The sequence below is a fragment of the Dipteris shenzhenensis genome, chromosome 24 (genome assembly GCF_047967505.1).
Source record: "Dipteris shenzhenensis isolate YYH24624 ecotype China chromosome 24, Dip_SZ_1.0, whole genome shotgun sequence".
In the NCBI taxonomy this organism is placed as follows: Eukaryota; Viridiplantae; Streptophyta; class Polypodiopsida; order Gleicheniales; family Dipteridaceae; genus Dipteris; species Dipteris shenzhenensis.
In genome coordinates, this window is record NC_141619.1 from 49,221,562 (window position 1) to 49,240,815 (window position 19,254).

Sequence of the window (19,254 nt, forward strand, 5' to 3'; positions counted from 1 at the left end):
TGTTGGCCCAGGGTGGGTTGGTGACGGGGTGTTGAGATTATTGTGGTCACCTCCCCACCTGTGAGCCCCAAAATAAGGACGTAGGGGAGGTGACCAGGAGCACCGTATGGGAAAGAGGGATACCACGTGGGCAGATTGAGAGGCTGCCATGGGGGCAGATCTGACAGAGGTAGCAGGGCTGCCACATAGGCAGCATGCTGCATTGAAGGCCTGCACATGACCTGGACATGGACTGTAATAGCACAGAGAAGACTGCTGCAGGGACCAATGCAGGTCTGCGGCAGCACTTGGACAGAAGTAGCAGTACCCATAGACAGTGGCAGCAACAATGACTGCCGGGCGGCAGTCTGCAGAGAAAGCCCTGCAAAGGGCGGTACAGGTTGGGGCAGAAGGTCACGCAACAGACCTGTCAGCCTGCCACGTGTCAGGTTGGCACATAGGTGGACCCTGCTGGGTTGGACAAGTCTGCAGACTGGTCAGCCAGTCTGCAGATCTGGGTCGCTGTTTTGGGCTCACTCATCCATTCAGTGTGCCTCACAACAGGATGCATTGCAGAGCAGCAAGGAGGCCAGGTGTCATCCACAGGAGCCTCACAATTGGCTGCACGCAGAGCAGCAGGGAGGCCCAAGAATTCAGCAGTCTACTCTGCCAACCCCCTTCCAGTGTGAAGAGCAGCATTCCAGAGGATCATTAAAGGTTCAGGGTACAAACAGTAACTCGCCTTTGGCTGTCCACCGGAGCTGCAAGGTCTGTTTGAAGAGCTGAGTAGAAGCTCTTGGAGAGCACGCAGGCTGACAGAGTTTTGAAGGTGCCAGAAACTAGGCAGTACCTTATTTGCTAGATGGTGGCACACTGTGCACACCTTTGTACAAGGTTTTGTCCATCATTAGAGGAATATATATGTATGGTTTCTACTCTCATGTGCATAGATCATCAACCGTCTGAAATCTATCTACATTCATATTGTGTACACTGTAAGGAACAGTGATTTCTGGGCAGACGTTTACACAACCTTCAGCTGCAGGAGAGTTGGCTACATCACGCAACCTCCATCTCTGTTTTCTAACAGTCTCTGTATCAGTTTCATACCTTAAAGGGATCCAGGAGACGTGCTCAGGTTCATCCCAAGAAGCAAATGTTAAGTGTCAAGCCTTTTGGCAACCTGGTGTCGAGATCTCTCTTCAAATCGGTTTCTGCTGCCCTAAAACTTACCTGCATCTTTCACATGCTGGGGAATAAGCCTAAGCGAACTAGGATACCAGAACTATCTCAAAGGATTTTTGTCCCTTTTCTTTAGAACAAAGCCAAGATGTGTCAATGAGTGATGCTACCACTGATGACATTTTGACAAGACCGTTTCTGAGTCAATCTTTTTATCACATAGATGGTATTGAAAGTATTGTATGGTTTAGCTGCTAATGGGCAAAATCAGAATGCTTATATAGCTTGATATCACCAAAGATGAAGGATCAATCGCTTCTTGTGGTGACTTTATGCAATGGCAACTATCAGTCAATCAAAAACATACAGAGTCGATTTGCAGCAGCTTTGGGAAATATCTTCTCAGTTTATCTGCATATGTGACATCAATTGCCTGCAAAAGTCAGGCAAGTACCAGTTCAGATTAACTCCAAGCACCAACACTAGTCTCTCTATGGAAATGACTTGATTATGCACTTACACAGGGATTGCGTTCAAGGTATATAGTTGTCAATGAGTCCCGTGATCCAGCAATTGCAATTTCGATGCCTTCCAAAGAGACTATTTGGTTGTCATTAAGCCACAAATCTTCCAATCTTTCAGAGAAGCACAGCCAAATATGAAGTACATCAATTTCTGTGGGAACTGTGGGACAACATACAAGCACTTGAAAGCACTCAGCTCTCACACCCATAAGGCAGACAAGTACCGTGTAAGTCCCCCAATGTCTTGAATCGTCGAGATCTTGTTTGATGAAATGTCTAAGATACGAAGGTTGACCAGACTTGAAAGTCCTTCCATTGTCATGATACCATTATGACTCAGATAGAGCTCCTCCAAACAAATGCAATCCTGAAGCCAAAGCCAACAGAGAGACATACTAACTGTCTAAGCCTAGAGCTCCCAGAAAGGAAGAGGCAAACCTGAGGCATACAAGTAGCATTTGAATTGATCATACCTGAAAGCCAAGCATCGAAGTAAGACGGTTACTCTGGATACTTATTTTGACAAGACAATTCAGACCACAAAGATCAACTGAACGTATCCGATTGCGGCCCAGCCACAGCTCTTGTAAATTCGTTAAGTTGTGCAAACCCTCCATCACCTGCCATGCTCTAACCTTCCATTTGTCAGGTTGATGAGGGAAAGAGAAAAGATACATCCATACACTTGATAAAATTATGGAACAGCAAACCCTTCTTTTTAAATGACAGCTGCTCACCCGAATTCTATTGGAACCGAGCTCCAGCAGCTGTAAATTGCACAAGTGTTCCAGCTCCTCCATCCTGGTCACTTCATTTTTTGATACATACAGCTCATGGAGAGTGGTTGAAGCTTTGGATAGACCCTTGAGAGCAGCAATTTCATTGAAAGACACATCAAGGATAGTAAGACTGGCAAATATACTAACAAGAGGGAGCGTCGTCAATTTGTTGTCCCTAAGCACTAATTCCTGCAGCACAAATGATGAAATAAGAAGCTGTCACAAACACTCAAGTGCCTCCTGAGTCCTTTTCCTCCCTCCCCTCTGCAAACCAAAATTCACAGACCAAGAGGTCTATAGGATTCATCAAAAAGTAAGATTTAAGGTACATGGCACCCCCTGTTAGCCAAGTTTAAAATCATATTCCAAGGACAGGTTGGACATCTTATGGGCAACCACACGTCTTAAAGAGTTTCACCGTATTTCCGCCTGTCAAGGGACAAACCACATCTATCTAATAATGTTATTGTTGGAAAACATGTTAGAGAATAGGAGGGAATGAATCACTAAAACCTCCACCCAAGATCTCTCCAACTCTTCCACACACTCAACTCAGATAGATGATCACAGATGCAATAAACACTCACTCAGAGATAACTTAAACGGAGTGAGAGAAAGAGTATATTCATGCACCAGAAGGTGGGCAGAAAATGGCTCCAAGGGAGCAATACAAAACTCAGCGAAGTGCTGGAGAAAACTGATGGAACTCAGCTCTGAGTGCACAGCACAGCCTTGGAAGGAGGCTTTCAGTCTTGCACTGGATGCTGGAATGACTGAAGGAGTGGGCCTTTTATAGGCACTGCCCAGGCCCTTGAGTTGACCGACCAGCAGGGATGGCTCCAAGGGAGCAATACAAAACTCAGCAAAGTGCTGGAGAAAACTGATGGAACTCTCTCTCACAAACTGAACCAGCTCTGAGTGCACAGCACAGCCTTGGAAGGAGGCTTTCAGTCTTGCACTGGATGCTGGAATGACTGAAGGAGTGGGCCTTTTATAGGCACTGTCCAGGCCCTTGAATTGACCGACCAGCAGGGTCGGTGCCCTGTTTGGTGGCCGACCAGATGGCCCTAGAAAACCGACCAGCGTTGGCCCTGGTTGGGCCGACTTGGCCTGCCACAGGCCCCTATTTAAGGGTGCCCTGTGCAGCCAGTCTGTGCAGCTGCAGGCACCTCCAAGTGAGGCCCAAGGCCCCCTGTTTCCCTGCTGTTGCAGGCAGCAACCAGCCCGTGTGCTGGTTGCCTATGATGCCAGCCTGAGTCTCTCTCTTTCCCAGCCCTCCTACCTCTCACTGCCCCTTGTCCCCTCAAATCGGGGGCTCACAGGTGGGCACAGTGAGTTTCTAACAAAACACACCTCTAACCATATCCTGATATACACCACTTGTACATCAACACATGCAAAATACACTGCCTTCATTGATATTCAGTAAGGGTATAGCTCACTTAATTCCCGACATGATGTTTAACAATAATGACTACTGACCACACAACAGATTTCTCAAGAGGCTTCTCAAAGGACACTATTTAATTCCTCAAATAAAGCATCAGGATCAGCCTAATGAGGTCGACTATGGAAAGTTGCTTCAAAAGATATACCTGAAATTTAAGCATTTTTGGAACCATAAGAAGACCAAAGAGGATGTTGCACCTCCTTTGCAGGATTACCCTAATCAACTCTGATGTCAATATCATCAAGCTCTTGATTCTTACTCTGAAGATAAATTATGTATATTTCTGTGACGGAGAGGACTCCTCGTGATGGGTCCATGAATATTCAGTTTTATCAACCCATGATCAATTAGTATCAAAAATCACTGATGAAACATGCACCTGTATCAATGATTGATAAATCATAGATACAAAACCTTCATTGTAGAACGACTTGTTTATTTTAGCCCTTGTGACCATAGTTACGGGAAACGCACGTTTCAGGAGAAAAAATAGGTGAAACGGCGTTTCGGGGTTGATCTGGAACAGAAACGGCGTTTCTGTGGAAAACGTTTCCCCCTAGGGGAAACGGCACGTTTCCCCATTTCACCCCTTGGGGAAACGTTTCCCCGGAGGGGAAACACACCGTTTCTGCCTGCAAACCCTGACAAAACAAAAAAATTCTTGCGCAGCCCGTCACTTGGAATTTTGCAATGCCATTTTGTTACTCTTGAGTCATTATGCAAATTGTAAATGCATGACACATGTGGTGTATATACTATAGTTTATAATGTATTGGAATTTGGCATTGATGATTGATCATTGGTTGAACTTTAATGTTGTCTTTCTTCATGTATTCTCAAATGTGAGTACTAAATGGTGGCTCCTTTTCCCTCTCGTAAAATCCCCTTGCTAACGTGGCGTTTCCCCGTTTCAGCCCTTTCAAAAAATCCCGAAACGTTTCCGTTTCCCCCCTTGCCGTTTCTGTTTCCGTTTCCCGTAACTATGCTTGTGACTGTAGAAACATAGAGAGAAAGACTTGCACACAATGCAGAGTTCACACAATATGCGCTACACAAGGTCAACTCAGCAATCAACTCACCTTCTCCATGCACCTCGAGGAAAGTTTTTAGTAAGCAGAGATAGTCAAGAACAAAAGAGGATAGGCACTGGAAGTGAGGAGAGAAAGAAAGAAAATCTATTAAAAGTCTTTGGAAGACTAAAGGGTCTATGAGACTACAAGAAACTAATACAATGAGCTGACAGGTGGAGCCACTAAGCAGGCATCAACACCCATGACAAATACAAAAGAAAACCCATAATCATGATCATAACAGCATCAGTACACGGAGAAAAATCTCCGAGCTCATGGAGAGGATGGGCATTGGTCGGGGCATGATGTGCGAGGCTGCTATGGTGGCAAAAAACTTGTGGAGCAGCCCCTATTGCAAAATGCCAGTGAGAACTATGGCATTGTCATCACGAAGATCATATACTAGGCATCTGTATCCATCAAATATCACTCTCAAACCTGAAGTGGCAATTGAAATCAAGTTGACTTCAATTCTAGGCACAAAAAGAACATTTGTCAAAGTGACAAGATGGCTTGAAACGGATGTGAGCTGCACATCTCCAATTCCTTTTACAGCATAGGAAGCATTGCACATGTGACAGTCCCCCCTCAAGGTGCATTAGCCAAGGAATGAAAAAAATGTATGCAAGAGGTTACGTGCTTGGAAGCACCACTATCAAAATACCAAGACTGAGCATCATTAGCAAAAAAGAATGCATCAACTTTGGAGGGATCAAAAGAGCAATAGACAGCCCATGCCCAATCATCCTGGAGAGCATGTGCATGTGAGGCATCTATTGGTTCATGGGATTCAATTGCATGTGAGGCATTTATTGTCAATCCTGCTTTCTTCTTCTCCGAAGCAATGCACTTCCTGCATTCTGAAATTTCATGCCCTGGCTTGCGACGATAGTTGCATCTTTTCTTCTTTGACTTATCTCCTGTATTTTGAGATACATTGGAGGAATTGCCATTGTTAGGCGCATATTTAGGCTTGCCCATAGGCTTGGAATCCTTGCCTTTTCCTTTCAACTGTGAAGCAAATGCATGATCAGGAATAGTAGCTTGCCTATTAGCACAACTTTACTCTTCCTGCAAAAGCAAAGTGACTAATTGATCAAATGAGTAGTGATCAGGATTTCCATTGGCCAAATTCTAAGGGTTGTAACAAACCCTTGATATGTGTCTAGCAGTCCATTCAATGTAGTGCTAACAAGATTCTCTTGGTACCTACGACCGTGGCATGCAACAAGGTTGAAGTTTCATTCCTCTGAATGGACTCCATGCTGCCATCCACTCTACTCGCTTTGGAATGTCTGTCACTTTGGATTCCTAGCACCTGCACTGTCTGGATATATTGTTTGGGCAAAGTCTTGGAAGGAGGCGGATTTGTCTTTCGACTTGGTCTCTAGAATATTAGGGATTGTTGTCATTGGTTCTTCTCACGACATCTTTGCTCACCATGACCTTCTTCATAGCTAGCCCCATGAGGATACATTCTTTGTCCAGCTTCTTCCTCTTCAGGTTTGGGATATGAACATGGACTTTAGATCCAAGAACACAAAAATGCTCAACATTCTTTCTATTAGTGATGTGGACCGCAATCTGTACAACCTCATTGTCAAGTTCTTTGGCTCCATCATTCTTTCGTCATCTCCATAATGACTCTGTTCTTGCGCTCCGCTACTCCATGTTGATGAGAAGTGATAACAATTGTCATCTCTCTCTTAATCCCCCATCACTTGTAGAACACCTATGAAATCCTTACCAACATCAATCTATATCTATGTGAAGTCTTCACTCGGTGCCCGCTGTGCCCCTCCATCTCTACTAGCCACTCTTTAAACTTCACAAAAGCATCATAATTTTCCTTTAGGATGTATACCCACACCCTCCAGTCATATAGTTGTTTGTAAATGTAAGAAAATGCAAGTAGCCACCAAAGGATATGTGGACCTGTGCCCACACTAGTTATCGAGTGACCCAGCTCTAAGGGTAGAGTGCTACTCTTCTAGCTTTGTGTAAAGAGCTCCCAGCGTTGCTTACACTCAATGCAAGTTGTGCAAATAAACGAATGTGGGTGAAACTTATGAATTCTTTTCACCATATTCTTTTTGTCACGATCTGTGACGTATTCCTTTCTCTATATCTAGACTTATGGATGGTTTGATGAATGGACACTTGTGGAAGGGTATGCCCTTTCGACGGGACACTTCCTATGAGGCACAACCCTTCACAAGAGACATTCTATGGAAGAGACACTCCTATTGTAATGTACCCTCTCATCAAGGGTCACACCCTTCACAAGGGGTACACACCTCTTCATGCACACACACTTTGGAGTACACACCTTTTCATGTGTGACTCTTCACTCTCTATATAAGAGAGGCCCAATTGTATGGATGACACACTACAGCTACGCTACAGACACTCAAGCAATACAAATATTCCTTGTTCTCTCCTATTTCAGTCTCCTTTCTGTTCCTCAGCACATTCCTAAATATAGTAAATCTAGGATTTCTTACAGTGGTATCAGAGCAAATTTCGCTCTTGCCTGTAGGAAATGCCCCCCCACCTTCTAGCGCCGATCTGATACATCTCTTTCCGCTAGAAGGATATCCGTGCACATTGTGCATGGAAGAGATGGAGAGAATGAGTGTAAAAATTTTTAGCGCCAACACTGCCTAAAGTCATCAATGGCCTCTCCATCTCCCACACATCACGAGTTGATGTGAATGGACACGACAAAAATCGTGTCTTTTCATGTGCTTGGGCTGTCCCAAAACCAAGGGACGTACCTTTTCCACCATCGGACACACCTTTTGATGAAGAGTTTTGACTCCTCACCCAAGGGACACGCCCCATCATGGAAAAGAGGACACACCTCTTCATGTGGGGACACCCCTTTTAAAAACAGGGACACACCCCTTCATGAAAAGGTACACCTATTCCAAGGGTCACACCCCTTCGAATAGGCACACCTTTTGGCACCAAGCACTTATTTTTAAAAAAAGGGTACCTAGAGGGGCTAAAAAGAAAAACCCAGCCCCATACCTTAGGTCTAACCCTAGGCTACCCAAGGGTTAAATAAACCCACCCTTTAATTTAATGGGCAACCACCCAACCTACGCAGCCACAAACGAAAAAAAGGGACGATCCATTTTGACGCCCGTACGGATTTCGTCAAGCAAGCTCGCCTCCCTATGCAGCCCTCTTTCCACGCCATATGCAGCCCCCCCCCCTTCGCCGGTTTGCTGCCCTGGTTTCCTGCGAGTCCCTGCCAGCCTGCAGCACTAGATCAGCGCCAGATTACCTGCCATTGCTGCCGCACATCAGCCTTTGATAGCCCGCAGCCTGTTTCGCCAGCCCTCTATCGCGATCCAGCCTTGGTAGCCGCAGCCTGTTTCGCCATACGCAGCCTGCCCCCTCTTTTTCGCAACCTTACCTGCCAGATCAGCAGCGGTTCAGCGCGATGAAGACAGCCTGTGAAATTCGCCCTGTTGCTGCCTTCCAGTCCTGTCCAACCAGGCCGAGCTCTGTTCCTCACACCCCACAAGCACTTGTTCTCTGAAATCAACGCAGGAAATCTGCCTTTTCTGCATCCAGCCTCAGCCAACGCCGCTATCTGCCTCGAAAGTCTACCCGGCACCTATTTCTGGTTCGCACATCCACGAGGATTTGCAAGGACAGCAGTATGGACCTCCGGACAGCGATCTACAGGCCTTTTCTATGCAACAAATTGGCAGATTAAATCATGCCAGATGGATTCTTTCCATTCTACTTCTAAGGATTCTCTTTCATATCGTCATTTGACGCTTATTATCAAATTACAGCAAATGAAAGACGCTTCCTTAAAGCATGGAAACCCTTGGTAATTCACCCGTCCCTTCAAGGGCACCTCAGGCATCATCTACCACACAATATCGTGTTCAGATTGCACAACCAGCCCATTTCGGAGCTATTGCATCGTGGGTCTTCTATCACGTGCCCTCCTAGTGATCTGGACCACATCCTATACCTTCTGCGTGAGGCACCTCAGTTACATTACTTACTCAGCACAGTCCAGGTTGTGTTCCAAGAGACACGAAGATACCCAGAACCCGATATTCCTCACGAGTTTGATGTCCATCTTTGGAGAGATTTTTACCCCTCAGCTTCAGCATCTCCAGGATACTCTCCACCTCTTTCACCTCCCAGATATCCTCCTATACAGGTTGTACCTTCCCCAAGACAGTATTTACACTCTGAAGGCACTCCTTCTCCTGGATATCCTCCACTTCCAACAACAGCTCCCTATCCCTTCTCAAATCCGTGGACTCTGCAACCTACTCCTGTACTCTCACGAGCAGTAACACCCATTTCAGCATCACCAGTGTTACCTCAGATAGGACCTCCTTTACCAGATTTCCACGGGTGGTTCCATCCTGCCTCGCCTGCCCCCTCCAACATGAGCAACCTCAGGGAGCAGCCCGAATCTTCTTCCAGGAATGGTACAAACTAGAGCGCAGGTTCGTGCTTTTCTCACGGGGACCTCAGATATGTCGCAACGCTCGTGTGCAGCCTCTCCAGAGATCAGCGACTCAAGTCCAAAAAAGACCCCTGAAGTCAACATACAAGGCGAAACACTACTGCAACTTCAAATTTCCCAGCTTCAGGACAGCATCTCCGACTTGGTCCAGAAAGTCCAACAACTCCAAGATTCTCGCAGTACCACACATACAAAGGATGACGTGACGCAACCAGATGACTATGTGGACTCATTCCCACCAAAGGTAGAAAACACTGAACTCCGTGCCCTCTACCGTTTACTCCAAGCTTCCAAAACTAAAAGACTTGACATTAAACTTCTGGAAGCCTACACTGGCTAACGAAATCGCCAAACAGTTGACCAATGGCTCGCGAAATTGCGCATGTACTTTGATACTGTTGACCTCACTGAAGGCAAAAAGATTGCCTTGGCAGCCTCCCTCCTCAAGGATACAGCTTTCCTATGGTGGCAAAGACGCTTAAAGGATGACAAAAGTGTGTTAACTTGGGAATGTTTCGAACACGTGCTCCGTAAGCAATTCATACCTGCCAATGCGGACTTCCAAGCACGTTCAAAACTCCAACAGTTGGAGCAAACAGACTCCCTGTCTTCCTACATCTCTCAGTTCACCACATTGGTGCTGGAGATTGATGGATTAACTGAGGATGATCGCCTTCATGCTTTCATCTCAGGCTTAAATCCCTCGTTACGCATTGATGTCGTCAAAGCAAACATCACCACCATAGCTGGCGCTATTGCTTATGCAGAGCGCATTACTGATTTCCAAAACACAGGGAAGCAAAGTGCTAATAGAACACACAACTCTACTATGGCCAAAGGTGCTCGCCCTCAAGATAACCCCAAGTTTAAAAAAAACTCGGGTAATAAAGGTCAGCGACAGTCTCAAGATCCCCACAAGTCTCAGAAATCGTATGCTGGATTCCAACAGAAGCACTCCTCCAAGGATCGCGCCTCTTCTTCTTCACAAAGTCATTACCGTCATCCCCAACATAAAGATGTGGCCACTAACAAGAAGAACAACTCCAACACAAAAGGACTTTGTATCATCTGTACAGGCAACCATAGATGGTTCGATTGTCCCAAGCGACCAAAGCCAAATTCCAATATGAAACCTAGCACTTCCCAAACAGAAGATGCTACCCCAGCACAAGACAAGAAAGGCAACGCTGTTTGAATGGCAAATACCATCCACCTGAGCCTTGCCAGCAACCCCAAACCTTCCCTGGCCACTCAAGTACTTTGTGTTCAAGGATCGATTCGTGGAGCAACGGTCACTATTCTCATCGACAGTGGCTGCTCTCGTAACTTCCTAGCTAGTTCTATGGTCGACAAACTTCGATTGACCACCAGTCCTAGTCTCATGGACTATCAGATTGAACTCGCAAATGGAACTACCTTCTAATGCAACACCAGAATCAAAAACTTGTCTTTTCGCATCCAACATTATACAGACAAGTTGAACTTCGACATCATGTCTCTTTCTCGGTACGATGTCATACTTGGACAACAGTGGCTCTACGACTATGATCCATCAATCAGTTTTCGCAACCATACTATCCAGTTTGTCCCCCAGGGAAAACTTATTGAGCTAACTAGTTCTAGGGACTGTCCTTCAACCCCAGTTGCCTCTGCCCTACAAGTAAAGAAGTGGGTTCGTAAACGTCAAGTAAAGACTTCAATAGAGGAGACACCAACAAAGGATCCTCCTGAATACCTCAACCAACCTTTTTTCCAGCCCTACCTGGATATTTTTCCACAAGAATTGCCAAAGCAGTTACCACCTCGACGACCAGTGGATCACCCAATCGAACTTATTCCCGGCAGTAATCCACCGTCGAAACCTCCTTATCGGGTTTCTTACACTCAAAATGAAGAAATCCAAAGACAGATGACCGAACTACTCGACAAAGGTCACATTCGGCCCAACAGTCGCAGCCCTTTCGGATCTCCTGTACTACTTGTGGAAAAAAAGAATAAGTCAATGCGCCTCTGCATCGACTACCGAGCCCTCAACAAGCTCACCATCAAAAACAAGTATCCATTGCCTCGCATCGATAACCTCTTCGATCAACTTCTACACGCAACACAATTCTCAAAGATTGATCTTCGTTCAAGTTATCATCAAATTCGCATACGAGAAGGCGATGAGTACAAGACAGCTTTTCGAACAAAGTATGGACACTATGAATGTTTGGTCATGCCTTTTGGGTTAAACAATGCCCCGGCCACATTCATGACACTAATGAACGACATTTTCAAGCCTTTCCTCGATAAGTTCGTCATCGTTTACCTCGATGACATCCTCGTTTTCAGCAGATCCCTACATGAGCACAAACAACATCTTCACCAAGTTTTTGAAGTTCTCCGCGTAAATTCTCTCTACATCAACGTTGAGAAGAGTGAGTTCTTCAAGACCCAACTCGAATAGTTAGGACATGTTATTTCAACTCAAGGCATCTCTGTGGATCCCAAGAAGGTCGAGGTAATCCAAAACTGGCCTACTCCTAAGAATGTTCATGATGTCCGCTCTTTTCTCGGATTGGCAAACTTCTACCATACAAAGGTCTATCAGTTTTCCGAAATCGCAGCTCCTATGTCCGAATTATTAAAAAGCAGTTTCCAACAACTCAAGCAAGCACTCACTACCACACCAATTATGGCTATTGTTGACCCAAGCCTTACATTTGAGGTCATGACCGACGCTTCCGACATCGCTACAGGAGCACTCTTGATGCAAGAAGGCAGAGTTATTGCTTTTGACAACCATAAACATCCTGATATCCAAACCCAATACCCGGTTTGTGATTAGGAGTTTCTTGCCGTTGTACATGCTTATCGCTCTTGGAAACATTATCTCATGGCAGCCGACTCGGTGGTCAAGACAGACCATCACTCTCTAAAGTATATCTTTACTCAGCCAGTCATGATCGCTCGACAAGCACACTCGGTTGAGTTTCTGGCCAACTTTCACATGACCATTGAGTACATTCCAAGACTACGCAATGTAGTTGCAGATGCTCTCAGCAGGTTAACTCTAGCATCAGCTATGGTAATCTCTACAATATCTGTGGATGTTCCGAATTCATTCAAAGGGAAGTATTTCAATGATAAAGACTTCGGCACAGCCGTACAAATTCTTTCAAAAGATCAACCTTCGACTTCCGAACAGAAGATTTTCTCATCCTATTCTTATACGGAGAACCTTCTGTATTATCAAGATCGCGTCTATGTACCACATGACAAGGATGTTCGACGTCTTTTGTTAAAAGCGCATCATCTACTTCCTTATGCTGCCCATCCAGGCATCAACAAGACTTATAGGTTACTCAGTGCAACATACTATTGGCCTCAGATAAAAAGCGACGTCATCAAAATGGTTACATCTTGCTTATCTTGTCAACAAATGAAAGCAAGCCGACGACTTCCAGCAGGACTTCTTCAGCCTCTTCCAGTTCCAACTGAAAGGTGGGACAGCCCTCTTTAGGTCTCCTTCACCTCCTGGGAAAAGGCCCAAGGAAGCCCCGTCTGCTGTGAATCTGCTGCTCCAGAGAATGAGATATGAGGGCACAAAGGCCCTCCTTATATAGGGCACAAGGCCCTCCAGAACCAACCGACCAGCCAGCCCTAATTGGCGACTGGCTGGTCTGTAGCAGCCCTAACCAACTGACCAGATGGTTGGCTGGTTGGCTGCCTATCCAGCCCTATTTAGGGCCCTTTTCCAGCCCTTTGTTCCATGCAGGGCCCAGCCTCTTTGGACTGCTTACCCCGCCACCTGCCAGCCCTGTTTGCTGGCCATAGACCTGCCCAATACCTGCTGCAACAGTGCAACTCCATGCTGCTACTGATCCGCCTCTGCTCAGCCCTTGTCCGGACACTGGCGCATCCTGCACACCTTCCGTATACTGCCCTGCAGCAGTCCGTACTGATCCGTACAGTGGCTGTCCCCTTTCTCTGGGCATACCTTGCCCTAGATCTCCCTCCCCCCCATGCTCTCCTCATTTGGGGGCTTACAAATGGGGAGGTGACCTTTCCAACAGATACCCCTTCATTAATGTCCCTTGAGATCACTCAAGTTTCATCTTCCCATCTAGACCTACCCCTAGCCTATGACCCATGCATCTAACATTCAGGGAAGGAGGGGGATGTTCCCTTTCTATTGTCCCTAGAACCTAGACACGTGGGTGCACACCTTTACTGATAAAATAAGTGTTGCATGTCCAAATTTAGTGCCGTCTGAAGCAATGGCTCCAACTCAACGGGCCCTATCTAAAAATGATCCACCGCCATAACAATATCAGTCGGTGTCTATCATAAATACAAACATATATCACACCATTAAATTGGCATATAATGTAATAATGTTCTTATATCTATTAATCACAAAATAGTGATTTCTCTTATCATAACAAGTAGCTCCACTGTCAATGTACCAGGCAAAAAAATAACTCGTCCTTTGGCAGCATTGGTCGACTAAGTGTCTTTAGAAAATAGTATTCCGATTTTGACGTTCAAGTATTGCTAGACATAGTTGAGGATGGATTCCCAAAAAGCCCATCTACCATATCAGCAACCATCAATTGCCACATTCATAAGTTGACCAGAGACATCAACAATGCCGGCAGCAACCAGTATTGTGCTGTTGCGCTCCATTCTCTTCACACGTCTACTCTCATATGCACAGTTTTGTTTTAAGTTATGAAAGATTACATGTGTACGTGTATAATAGCTAGCATTGCAGATTACATACTTTTATAGCTAGCATTGTAGACTACATGATTTTACTATCTAGGGATGCATCAGAATATTCAACCTATATCCATTGCACAGTTGGATCCGAAACACGCCGCCTATGGTATGAGGTGTCAGAGGCACTTGGTGACTCCTCTTACCCATAAAGGGCATGCCCTTTTTTTTTCCTTTAGGGGCAGGGGAGGTTACACGGTTGGGTTGGTGACATTTGGAGGGGAGGATTGATCTAATTAAGTTGTATTTACCAATTACAAGAACGCAAGTAGTATTTCATACCTTGCAGAGTCAATCTTTCAAAACTTGCACACTGCCCATACATTGATATGCTTATGTCCCTTCTCTCTCCATGGCGTCTCCACCACTACAAGGCCTCTCCATTGCTCAAGGCTGTGATCTCAAGCTTGTTGATGCTCATCCATGCTCAAGTTCTCAATTTATGTGATGAGTTATGAGTTATATCATTTGTGATATATCAGCTCTCAATTATATTCAAACTTGTAATATGTAGTATGTACTGAGTGTTAAACTTATGTGGCCTCGGTTACCATAGCTCAAGGCGATTTAAATTTCTACAATGCAGGCTGATCAATGATGGTTATGTTTCCTATGAGTACATATATATATATATATATATATATATACCTTTGTAAGACTAGAATAAGTCCAATCATACAAATTTAGATTTTTTGTTGTTCTAAAGACCAAATCTGTGATAGTTTTGCAGTCTACCCCCCCACCTAGAAAAATATCAAGTAAAAATATAACGAGCGCCTCTTAGCCTCTAAAATTTACGTGTTTAAAGTCTCATGCCTTATGCGGCTCTTACAGCACACCTCTCACCACCTTGATCCATTGGGCTCTAGACCAAGGGATCGGTATAAAGTGCTTTTAACTTCCCACAGGGTGAAAAGCCTACTTTCTATGAGATGAAAGTGTTATGCACTTTCATGAGGAAAATCTATAAAGCTCATCAGTTGGGGTCAAATTATGTTATGCCATCAAGTGGGATTGAAAATATAGTTGACCATAGTGTCAAAGCACTTCTTTTCAAAGTTTCTTAGGAACTACACTCCTGAAACTCAAGTGAAAGTTTACAGAATCATAGTTTGCTTTCACTAGTTTTGGTGTGAATGCTGTCAATGACACCAAAATTAACTGCTGAAAAATACATCCTGATACTGATGTTTTCATGGATCTACCTCGATAGTATAACTTGATGATAGGGGACACCAAGATATATGATCTGGAAAGGGTATATGCTATTATAGGAAACTTTCATTGAGAATATGTTTCTGTCAATGGTACCAAAATTAACTCCTGAAAAATACATCCTGATACTAATGTCTTCATAGATCTACCTCGATAATATATCTTGATGATAGGGGACAACAAGATATATGATCTAGAAAGGGTTTATGCTACTATAGGAAACTTTCATTGAGAATATATTTAAGAAAGGAGTCCAGCCATCAAATATGTTGTAAATTTTAGACTTGAGTATCTGCACATTGTGCATTCTCCTCGAGGAGACAGCAATATAGTACATAGAATTGTACAAGATGTTTGTATATTCAGCGAGTGTTGTTGATTGTAAGCAAGATTCAAAAGTACTCATCTCAAATGACTGATGACATACCTAGAGTGTTAGAAATTACCCAACACAGGGTACACACAGCGGAAAACTTATAGTAATGCCCAGGAGCTCACACAGTGTGCGGTGTGGGTGTGGAATCACAAACTTCTTTACTTATGTGCATTCAATAGATGTGCAGACTCATTAATAGACAATGAACCAGCCAGATATAGAAGACACCAAAATATATATTTCCGTCCAAAACTATGGACACAATACAAAAGAGATAGATCCAGAGTCCCACCAATGGTGTGGTCCTCTGATCTAACCACAAGGTCCTTCTCCTATCTGCCGGCTATCTCTAGACTCGAGTCGCGTGCTCCACCTCGAGCGTCTGTAGACTTTCCGTCCAGTGTGTTCTTCTCCATCTTACTGCCTGTGAATCAGCCTAGGTGGGCAGCCCCTGCCAAGCTTTGTCTGCAGCACACAGGTCCCTGTCCCACTGCTCCAGACTGCTTGTGAATGGCTGCTCCAGAAGGTATGATGATCACAACACCTTGCTGCCCTAGAAGACAGCCAAGGTCCCAGCCCTTAGGGAACTCAGTCTGCAGCACTCCTTCAACTCTCCTTTACCTCCAAGATGAGGCCAAAGGGAATGCCTTCAGGCTGCTCCTGTCTGCTCCACTTTCTGCTGGATGTTGGATGAATAATGGGGTGTGAAGCCCCTCCTTTTATAGGCCTAGGGGCCTGTCAAAAACCCGACCAGTCTGTCCCAATCTGGGCCGACTGGACAGACCAGGTTGGCTGGCCCAACCGACCTGGTTGGCTCAGCCCAACCAGCCCTTTAAGGGCTCACAAAACTACGGCCCTTTGGCCCACACTTCTAGGGCTTTTGGCCCTCCAATCAAGGCAGGGGCCCAGCCTATATAAGGCATGCCACTGCCCACTGGCAGCCCCATTTGCTGCTCTACCAGGCCCCATGCAGCCCTGTACACCTGCGCTCCTGACCTGCCATGTCAGCGCCTGTTTGTCCTGCTGGTTCTGCCCTCTGCCAGGCTCTTCTCCAGCGCCGTACAATTCCGTACACTGCTGATGTCAGCGCCATGCAGATCCATCCTAGCTCCGGGTACCTTCCATGTTCTTTGATGTGAGGTGCTGCCCGTGTGGCAGCCCCCTCTCTTCTTTTCCTCTTGGGCACATCCTGCCCTAGGTCTCCCTCCCCCACACTCTCCTCATTTGGGGGCTTACAGATGGGGAGGTGACCATTCCAACATAGAGACCTTAAGTACTATGATTAGCACCTGCTAACACGTCATGGTAATTGTGAATGATCATGTGAAGCATTCTGGATAGCTGTCCATGGCTTGGTAGTTGAGATGCGTAACTCATGGTAAGGATTGAATAATGAGGTCTCCTTACTGTTTTCTTCACAAAGTTTTGTTGAATGTGAGTAGAATCAAGCATACCTAGAGACCTTAGGTGTTACCCCTTTGCAGGGTTCCATATAAACATCTAGTCCAAAAACCTAGGAATTTCTACTGGACAAATTGTGCTTTGTGGTGACTATGATTGCCCAAAGACTGGTCGGCCAGAAGGACAGACTGTATCAGCAGTACGAAGGCTTGGTCAGCCAGATTGGAGGGGCATTCAGCCTGATAAAATGCCGCCCCCGGGAGGGCAGAAATACAGTTTAGTCCAGAGTGCATTCTAGTTGCAGGGTGCATCAAAGGCACCAGAAGTGAGTAGATCCAGCAGACCTAAGCTTAGTGTAGAGCTGCATCAAACCTAGAGCAGCAAGGGAGGACATAATGGCATGATAAAAGGCCACAACTGTTTTCAATTTTAAACGACACATAAGTACCAAGTTGCGAATTCTGAAGACTTCAGCTACAGCTGCGAAGGTTTTCTAATTTGTCTCGATTTCTTGATTTCCTGGTTTTTTTTTACATCAATGCAAAAATACTCAAGTTTCGCTCAGTATATCTGGCCTACGTGAACCCAAGAACATGTCGTACAAAAACAACACAAAAATTTGCTTTTCTGACATAAAGACAGTCATCCACACCAGGGATTGCATTTAAAGAAAGAGCCAACAGGACTTGAACTTTGTGAAATAAATTCTGGCCAGATGAATCTGTGACAATGCTTTCTAACTCCGGTGGTGCGTTTCTCCTGTTAGATACCCTGGCTATGCAATTCTCTTTCTTTTGTGGATGATCTTCAGAAGTGGTTAATTACGACAACTGTTTGATGGGGATGTCGGCATGAAGACCTTTGTCTACTATGATATAGATCCACCAGTAGGCACTGATGAAGCTGGAGGGGAAAGCATAGTAGCCATTAAACAACCGCCACTACTAGAAAAATTACCCACGCACGAACCACGTCATCGAAAAATTCGCTAAAAACGAGTGTAGCGCTATTAAACCTAACCGAGTGGGGCTAAAGCTGGAAAGTATGAGAAACGGTCACCTGCAAACCCGTAAGAGCTAGCCACTGTGTGAGCGGTTGAATTGCCTCGTCTGTGAGCAAATTTTGCCGTAGGCTGAGCTTTCGAAGCTGTGAAAGAGACCCGATCCTTTCATCAACAACGGTGAGCCGATTAGTAGTCAAATCCAATTCTTTGAGTGTGACGGGAATCTCCACGTCCGTTAAATCGTGCAGCTGAGAGCCAGTGAGATCCAGGACCCCTTCGTCATCGTCTTCGAGGCAGTCGCTCGCAATCTGTGGGGGGTTCATGTTTGAGATACCCTAATTTTCTACACGAGAGCTGTCATGATTTCCTAGCCCCTCCGATGTGGCCGTGAACGTGTCTTGGATGATCAAGCATTTTTTTGCAGCCAATAACTCTTTACCAACGTCCGTGAGGCCGGCCCTTGACTATGAGTTTAAGTCATACCTTTACATTGACTCTAGGTTTGCAAACTAGCTGGACTTCACTCGGTTCCCTCGTCGCATCCACGAAACCCGGTTGCTGCTTGGGCCCGTACTACTATACAGACATTAAAGTCGTTTTTGAGCTTGATTCGGCTTAGTGCACACCGTGCTCACAGTGGGGCACTGGTGGCTGTTTGCACAGAAATCGAGATCGAGGGAAAAGCCCCTCGACTCCAAATTGACAACTCAATTTTTGGAGGCGCCATTGCTCGCACCAGAGCACCACTGCTTCATCAACCAATGAAAAATCGGCATGTGGTACTGGCGTTGATTTGTACTGCCTTAATGCTTTGAAAAACAATTGATAGGCAAGCCAATCAAAAACCCCCAGCTCTCACAGGCAAAGCTCTCTGCAAAAGTAATCAGACCTGTATTGAATGCTCTATTCAATGCTTGAGGCAAGTTTTGCAATTAGTCATGTGAACACATCAGAGGTAATGAACTAGCTCCACTTCGCTTGTCCATGTGCACTAACCCTTAACC

At 45.3% G+C, this 19,254-nt stretch overlaps 1 protein-coding gene across 1 annotated transcript; it reads right to left on the reverse strand.

Moving 5' to 3' along the window:
• Positions 1–1,000: 1,000 nt before the first annotated feature.
• Positions 1,001–18,582, reverse strand: LOC147886715 (Leucine-rich repeat (LRR) family protein). The gene is made up of 6 exons (XM_087395506.1): positions 18,307–18,582; positions 2,423–2,653; positions 2,159–2,305; positions 1,910–2,052; positions 1,682–1,796; positions 1,001–1,594 (listed from the first exon to the last, which is right to left on the reverse strand). Exons 1-6 carry the CDS (start codon positions 18,571–18,573, stop codon positions 1,517–1,519), a joined length of 981 nt encoding a protein of 326 aa, XP_087251632.1. The 5' UTR covers positions 18,574–18,582; the 3' UTR covers positions 1,001–1,516.
• Positions 18,583–19,254: the final 672 nt, after the last annotated feature.